Here is a 9,027-nt window from a genome sequence, read left to right as displayed (position 1 = left end):
TCTGTGCAAGATAGGGGTTCCAAACTGATGATGCGAATTCCAAGTGTGGTCGTACCATAGCTGTATACAGTTTTAAATAGATGGCTGGAGAGCGGCTAACAAAAGACCTGCTGAGTGATGCCAAGACACCCTCTCGGCCTTCCTGACAATCTTAGAGATATGCTTTGACCAACGCAAATCACTGCTGACAGTGATGCCTAGGTCACGCTCGCAAGAGGATTTCTTGATATCAGTGTTGTGGAGGGAGTATGTGAACGCAGGGTTTTTTCTCCCAAAATGCATGGTGGTACACTTGTCCACAGCCAGTTTCAGTTGCCAGTCTGTGATCCATTGCTGCATTGTGTCTAGGTCTGATTGCAGGAAAGAGTTGTAGACATCAGGATCTGTCCTCTTGATTTCAAGGTACAGCTTGATGTCGTCTGCATATTTCAATACTGTGGCATTCTTTAAATTGGCATCTATGTCGTTAATGTATGCCACAAACAAGAGGGGAACCAAGGACAGATCCCTGTGGTACACCCGATGACATCTCATATGGTGTAGAGTGCTGTCCTAGAACTGTGACTACCTCCTTTCAGCTGAGGATGAAGGATTTCAACCAGTTAAAAAGGTCATCCCCCACACCCATTGCAGAGAGTTTCACCATAAGCTTTTGTGTGGCACAGAGTTGAAAGCCTTAGCAAAGTCAAGGTAGACAACATCCACCCATGAGCCACTGTCAGTAATCTGAGTAATGTCCTCAAGGAACTCGACAAGCTGGTCACTGCAGCTGGAGTTAGGGACAAATCCATATTGTGAGGGTCGGATGAGACTGTGAGAGCTCCAGAAGTTCCAGAGTGTTTCTCTGACACACGATTCCATCAGTTTTGCAATACAGCTAGTGAGACTGACTGGGCGATAGTTGACAGGTGATGTGCGGTCGCCCTTTTTGAACAGAGGAATGACACTGGCAGTTTTCCACTGCTCCGGAGTAGCACCATTGTTGAGACAGTACTGGAAGAAAATAGAAAGCTGGTGTAAAAGGAAGTGCCTGCCACGTTTGAGAAGCAGGTATGTAACTCCATCAAGACCAGGGGAGGCATAGTTGCGCTTATTTTGAAGGTGACGTCGCAGCATTGCAGGTGTAAATTCCATAGTTGTTATGGAGTTTGCTGTTAGTGATGGTGAAGATGGTACATTTTGACTTTCAACAGTGAATATGTTTGCATAGCACTCGGCAATGAGTTCTGCGCATTCCTTGGGGTCGTCAGTGATCTGGTTTGTGTGAGGGTTGCGAAGAGGGCCCACTGGAGAGTGAGGTCTCTGCTTTGAGTGCACATATTTCCAGAAAACCTTGCTGTCAGGATTGGCTGCTATGCACTGTTCAAATTCAAGCACTGCTTTTTTTGTCACTTGCTTGAGATGGTTGGAGGATTTATTCCACTTCTTCCTGTTGGTGTCTGATTTATGCAACCTGTATTCCCGTTCAGCAGTCCGACGTTCCCTCCTGGAACTTGAACTCAGAACATAGCAGCCGACGAAATACTGCTAAGTATTTCACCCAATGTGCTAATGATTCTGCTAGCTCACCACCTTAATAATAATAATGGTAATAATAATAATGATGATAATAATAATAATGATGGTTTCAAATTTTGCCACAAGGACAGCAATTTTGGGGGAGAGGATGAGTCGATTACATGGACCCCAGAGTTTCACTGGTACTTAATTATTATGTTTCAAGTCTCAAAATCTTATTACTCTAATAAATAAAAAAAAATACAGAAAACAGTAATTGAAAAACATCTTTCAAACTACATAAAAAGGCGTTTTTATGAATATATGTAAAACTAATGAGTAATTTTTTTTTTTTATGAATTTGACTGACAATGGATTCAGGTCTAAAATTTCATTCTCCACCATATTAATTTCATTTATATTTTATGATTATGATGATGATGATGATAATAATAATAATAATAATAATAATAATAATAATAATCTTTTCTAGTATAGGCACAAGACCTGAAATTTTGGGGAGGGTAATAGTTGATAACATCGACCTCAATATTTAACTGGTACTTAATTTATTGACCCTGAGAAGATGAATGGCAAAGCTGACCTCGGTGGAACTTGAACTCAGAACATAGCAGCCGACGAAATACTGCTAAGTATTTCACCCAATGTGCTAATGATTCTGCTAGCTCACCACCTTAATAATAATAATGGTAATAATAATAATGATGATAATAATAATAATGATGGTTTCAAATTTTGCCACAAGGACAGCAATTTTGGGGGAGAGGATGAGTCGATTACATGGACCCCAGAGTTTCACTGGTACTTAATCTATTGATCCTGAAAGGACGAAAGGCAAAGCTGACCTCGGTGAAATATAAATTCAAAATGTAGCGACAAGCAAAATACCACTAAGCATTTTGTTCAGCATGCTAACAATTCTGCCAGCTTGCTGCCTTAGTAACAACAACAACAACAACAACAATAATAATAATAATAATAATAATAACAATAATAATAATAAAAAGTTGTAAATAACTGAAATAAAAGCCATAAACTTACAGAAGGAAGGACTCGAATTTTGCATGTCACCGGTATAGATAAGTTGTTAACAAGTGTGGTTAAAATCTGAAAGAAAATTTTACTAAAACTTATTTCTGCCAAATATTTCTTAGAAGATCAAAAGAAAAAGCATCAAACAATTTTTTATGAATTAACCATCCATATCAGTGTTTCTTGTGGTAGTGGTGGTGCTGCAGGGATTAAAAAAGGTAAGACAAATTGCCATATTTAATAAAATTAAGGTGGTTTAAACTTTTCAGCTCATCCACTCCATGATAAAAAAAATATTATATGAATTCAAACACTATTTTATCTTGTAAATAAAGACTGAGGGTGGTGGGGAAGGAGAGGATCTAAAAATTTCACAAATATTTTGGGACGTTCTGGTATTTGTTAATTTAAGAACCACTGATCTACACCAGGATTCTGAGTTCAAGCTTAGTTGTCGGTAATATATAGCTCTTCCCTTTTGGAAAGCTGCTTTATGGTACTTATCCCATAAATCTGTTTTGTTGAAAGCCAAATAATACTTCATCCCTTTTAATTTGACTCACATAAAAACATAAGAAATAATATCATTACATATCACGATGATGATGATGATGATGATCAGTATAACTGAGAGGAGATATGTATGTTACAGGCACAGGCATGCTATGTGTTACAAAGTTTGCTGTGTGGCACTTTGAGCAAGTGTCTTTTACTATAGCTTTGAGTTAACTGAAACTTTGTGAGCACACTTTGGTAGATGGAAACTGTAGAGAAGCTTGTCACACACACACACACACACACACACATGGTGATGATGGTGCAGTACATGTATGCACATGTATGCGCATGCTTGTGTGTCTCAGCAAATCTTAAAACCAACACTGCTGGACAGAGGTGGTGTTTGTTTATGTCCAGCAGCTGAGCAGTTTGATATGGGTATTCCAATATAAAACAGTATTTTACTTGAAAAGGAAAGGATGGTATTAGGAAGGGCATCCAACCAAACAATAGTATTTCAAGAAGTTTTATTCAGCTAATACCAGTGTCAAAAAAGTGGATGTAACAAAACTGGCACTGACAATGATCAGACTATTAAATTCTGGATTAGTACATTCTCCTATTACCTTCAAATATTATCATTTTCATACATTCTTATATTCTTAAGTTATAAGTAAACTAATACTTAGCGTAACATAGAAGTTTCAACATTTTTATCTTGCATCCCTTCTCATGTAAGTAATACAGGCAAAATCTAAATGCACCATGGCTTTTTCAACTGCAAAATTCTGTCTGAGAAAGTATAACAATGTTTGATTTGTGTACACTGAAATATCAAAACCATGTTAATAGAGTACCAAACACTATATTGATACTCCATCAGGTTAGTACCTAACCAAAAGATGAATGAAATAAGAGTTAGACTTACAACAACTCATAACTTTATATAAGGACTTGGAGAATTTAAAATGGGATGACACTCTAAGATCTTCAACAGTCATAAGATCAGACCAAAAGAGATGCAAAGGTTTCATGAATGGCATAATATAACACTATATGATAAGATTTGCATTGTAAATAAATAATGAAAAAAGCAATAAATATAGCACATGACCATAGAGCAAGAGGTAATTGTTTGAAACTGTATATTACAGTAAAGATATATTAACCCTTTCATTACAATATTTCTGTTGAAATACACTGTGTATGTTTCAATGAATTTGGAAAACAATGGAATATTTAGTAAAATAACTGTCATTATTAAGCTGGTGTTTGGAACATAAATCAACATGATATTTTTATGGGAGATTTTAATTTAGATCACTTTAAAAAAGCAAGTTTTTAATACAGAACTAGGTGCAGTCTCAAGTGTTTGTATCAAAAAGGTTAATCATAGCTCAAGGTAGTTGAAGACGATTAAAGAATTAAAGTTTAAATATAATCTAGAAGGAAGGACAAAAAAATGAGGTTATGCCACATTTGATGAATTTAAAGCTTGTACAAACAGAACTTTTCCACTGATTTAACACGCATTTTTCTCAGAACCTTCAGAACTGTCTGAATATTATGTAATTAAAAGTAGTTTAGAGATATTAATCAGAAAAAATATAATGAATTATCTAGTTAGTGAAGCATCAAAGAACTAATGGAACAAGGAAATCAGTTTGCCAACTGAGATTTTATTGAAATAAGAAGCAAGTTTATTTGAAAAACTATAATATAGAATTAATTTTAAACATACCTCTTTAACTTTTTCTGGCTTCTTCAGAAGTGCAGCTCCCATTCCACCCTAATGGTAATTGATTAAACAGAAAGACAGAAAATTTCTGTAATGAAACTTTATGGATGTATGAGACTTACAGATTATTTCTCCTATGTACAGATTTACTTTAAACGGAGAAATACTTTAAAATCAAATTAGTTACATTGTAGCACTATATTATATAATCTTATTTTCAAAAATTTGAGAATACATGAGATTAATATTGTTGTATAAACACACAGATTTTGTAGATCTATACATAAATGCATAGGAAAGTAGAAAAATATTAAGAGACAGGTCTGAAAAGAAAAGAATAAAGAGAGAAGCAAGGAATAATAGCAGATAAATAGAAGTAGAATGTAAGAGGTTTGTGATATAAAGCTGGAAGGTGTGAGGTGTTTCAGAATGCAAAGCAGCGCATCTGAATCTAAACATGGGACTGAAAGCATGTACATAATGTAAGAGGTATACTTGCTAAGAAAAGAGAGGAATGGGAAGAGGCAGCTACATTGAACACAGAGAATTGTGTAGGTGAGAGATTACCAAAGAAGAAACAACTATAGGTTCTAAATAACCATTAAGGATGTGAAAGCAAGGAAAGAACTGAACCATCAGGGAGAATTGTTGAGATACTAAAAATATCAGGTGAAGGAGGACATGCACTAATCACTTGCACAGTTAATTAAGTTGTTCAGAGGTGTCATCCCATATAACTACTGTAGATGTATCATTGTCAACTGCTACAAGAGAAAAAAACAAAGCTCAAGAAAGGAGCAACTACAGAAGTATCACACTTATAGACAAAAAGAGTTGCAGTAGGAAGGAGCTTAAGTAGGAAGAGAATTAGCTTACATGAAATGCAGTTCAGCTTGGTGCCAGGATGGGGAAAAAGCAAGAAAGTAAATTGACCTGGAGAAGGGCTTTGGTAGTGCTTCATGTTTTGTGGTCTTGTGGTTATTAAAAGAACTGGGTATAGATGAATGGCTTGTGAGAGCCATGAGGGGATGCTGTCATCAAGGTGTGAGTTATCAATAAATTCAGTAAGGAATTTAGCATGCAGATAGGTACTCTCAGCTCCCATTTATTTATTATAGATATCCAAGTCATAACAGAAAAATCCAAGATTAGCTGTGGAAAATCCTGTATGTCAACAACCTAGTTCTCAAAGTTGAATCAATCAAAAAGTTACAATTGTCAGACATGGAAGCAGGGCCTAGAATGAACAGGTTTAAAGTAAATTTAACTAAGATAAAAGTCTTAGGTAGCAAGAAAGGATGTAGAACTACTGTCATTTAGGAAGTGAGCAAGCATAATATGCAGAAAAGATATAAATAAAAATTCTGCACAGTGTAGCCAGTATAAGAGTATATGAGAGACGCAGTGGGATTACAAGCAGGCTGAGAGAGAAGGAGTTCATACGTTGCAGATGCACAGGGATACTAATGAAATAAACCCTTCCAAATGCACAGAAGATCCCCTAGAAGAAGTTGACAGCTCCTGTTGCTTATGTGGCAGCAGTGGTGGGTATTCCAAACGCATAGTGGCCAAAATTAGAAATGGGCAGAAAAAGTTGAGATTTGAAAGTCTATATGATGCCTGTATATGAAGTATGATACTGCACAAAAGTAAGACAGGAGTACTGGATGCATAAGATATGTAAAAGCTGGAAACAAATAAGGTGTCCATTCTGTGCTGGATGTATAATGTTAGTATACATAAATGAACACAAAATGGGCTGACAGCAAAACTGAATGCAGGAGGTACCAACAATGATGTGTAAAAGAGAAAACTGTGCTGGAGTAGACATATGATGCTAAATCTCACAAAGGAAGTGACAAAGGATTGCAATAAATGGTGAAATATTGTACTAGAGAAGACCTGACCAACTTACACAAGCAGGGGAAAATATAATGATAATTATTAAATTTCCGCTCACAGTGCAAACAAGAAAAATAAAATAGGATTTGGCAAACATGAATAATAGAAACTTTTATTTTTTTTCTTAGATTTTAATGTGACAATTTTAAAATTATATATCAAAAATACGACAGTATTCAGACTGGATTTAGATGAATGGCTTGTGAGAATAATAACCTAAAATATGAGAAAATATATTTATACAATATATGTATCATCATCGTTTAACGTCCGTTCTCCATGCTAGCATGGGTTGGACGGTTCGACCAGGGATCTGGGAAGCCAGAAGGCTGCACCAGGCTCCTGTATGATCTGGCAGTGTTTCTACAGTTGGATGCCCTTCCTAATGCCAACTACTCCGTGAGTGTAGTGGGTGCTTTTTACGTGCCACCTGCACAATCGGATTGGTGCATTTTACGTGCCACCGGCATAGAAGCCAGTCAAGGCAGTGCTGGCATCGGCCACGATTCGGATGGTGCTTTTTACGTGCCACCGGCATGGAAGCCAGTCTAGGCGGTGCTGGCATCAGCCACGTTCAGATGGTGCTTTTTATGTGCCACCAGCACAGGGATCACAACTGCAGTTTCCATTGATTTTGATGTTGGTGTACTTAACTCAATGGATCTCCTCAAGCACAGGGTCAAAATGGTGTTTCTTCATTTGCCACCTGCACAGGAGTCAGTCCAGTTGTCCTGGCAACTACCGGGTGTCAGTCATAGGATTGGTTCAATTTCGATTCCGATTTCACTTGCCCCAGCAGGTCTTCGCAAGCAGAGTTTAGTGTCCAATGAAGGGAGGTTGGCATGGGTGCCTGTCGTCGGAGGTTCGATTTCGACTTCGCTTGCCTCAACAGGTCTTTGTGTGTCCAAGGGAGGAAAGACATGCATAAGTGGGCTGGACTCACTTGTCCTGCCGGGTCTTCTCACGCACAGCATAATTCCAAAGGTCTTGGTCGCTAGTCATTGCCTCGATGAGGCCTAAAGTTCGAAGTTTGGGCTTCACCACCTCGTCCCAGGTTTTCCTGGGTCTACCTCTTCCACGGGTTCCCTCAACTGCTAGGGATTGGCACTTTTTCACACACCTATCTTCATCCATTCTCGCCACATGACCATACCAGCATAATCGTCTCTCTTGCACACCACAGCTGATGCTTCTTAGGTCCAACATTTCTCTCAAGGTACTAACAATCTGTCGAGTATGCACACTGACATTACACATCCATCGGAGCATACTGGCTTCATTCCTCGCAAGCTTACGCATGTCCTCACGGCCCATGTTTCACTGCCATGTAGCATGGCTGTTCGTAAACATGCATCATACAGTCTGCCTTTTACTCTGAGCGAGAGGCCTTTAGTCACCAGCAGAGGTAAGAGCTCGTTGAACTTTGCCCAGGCTATTCTTACTCTAGCAGTTACACTTTCAGCACCCCCACTACTGACTTAGTCACCTAGATAAAGGAAGCTATCAACTACTTCTAGTTTTTTCCCCTGGAAAGTGACGGGAGTTGTTTTCTGCAGATTTTCAGTGTTTATTGCTCCTGAGCATCTGCCACATACAAAAACTATCTTCCCAGTTAGCCTTCCTTTGACATTGCTGCACCTCTTATGTGTCCATAGCTTACACTGGGTACATTTTATAGAGTTTCTACCTACGCCTTTTCTACAGATCGAGCAGGGCCATCTACCTGAAGGCATTTGTGGTTTGTTTACCTTCCTACTTATTAGGACTTTGGTTTTAGCTAGGTTGACTATATATATATATATATATATATACACACACAACAGTAGTGAAGAGAGAGAATGGAATGCATGTTCAGCATCACATTTGATGGATAAATATTCTTTATTTGTGGATTAATAATGCAACTAATGGTTTCATATAGAAAAAATTTTCAAAATTTCCAAGCAGTCCACTTAAAAAAGGTGGTAATCACCTCCATTTTGATGAGAAATGGAGGCAATTACCAGCATTTTTAAGTGGATTGCTTGAAATTTGCAAAAATTCTTTCCACATGAAGCCAATGGTAGAAGTGTTAATCCACAAATAATGAAGTGCATATATATAAATATATATATATATTGAAAGAGATAGAAGGCTAAACAATGCAAAATGGACTGTAAGATGAAGCAACAAAAATTAAAAGTAAGTTACCTGGTAATCTTTGCTTTTTTTATTATTGCTGTTGCTGTTGTTCTTTAATCTGTCCAATATTTCAGGACCTAAAATTCCCTTCATCGGTGTTAAAAAGGACTTTCATTGGATAATGTTCCAATTTCCTCTCTTTGAGATAAAATTTTAAT

At 37.5% G+C, this 9,027-nt stretch overlaps 1 protein-coding gene across 4 annotated transcripts in view; it reads right to left on the bottom strand.

Annotated features, from left to right (window-relative positions):
* The window catches only part of LOC115209424 (tRNA-dihydrouridine(20) synthase [NAD(P)+]-like), a 61,257-nt gene that overhangs the window by 32,706 nt on the left and 19,524 nt on the right, over positions 1-9,027 (bottom strand). For all 4 annotated transcript variants that reach the window (XM_036501334.1, XM_029777838.2, XM_029777839.2 and 1 more), the window contains exons 7-8: positions 4,790-4,837; positions 2,560-2,625 (exon numbers count right to left, since the gene is read on the bottom strand). In XM_036501334.1, the coding sequence (XP_036357227.1) occupies positions 2,560-2,625; positions 4,790-4,837 (114 nt within the window). The remainder of the gene's footprint in view (positions 1-2,559; positions 2,626-4,789; positions 4,838-9,027) is intronic.

The sequence above is a fragment of the Octopus sinensis genome, linkage group LG3 (genome assembly GCF_006345805.1).
Source record: "Octopus sinensis linkage group LG3, ASM634580v1, whole genome shotgun sequence".
NCBI classification, from domain to species: Eukaryota; Metazoa; Mollusca; class Cephalopoda; order Octopoda; family Octopodidae; genus Octopus; species Octopus sinensis.
The sequence above is the reverse complement of the archived record's forward strand: the minus strand, read 5'-3'. Positions and strand labels throughout refer to the sequence as shown.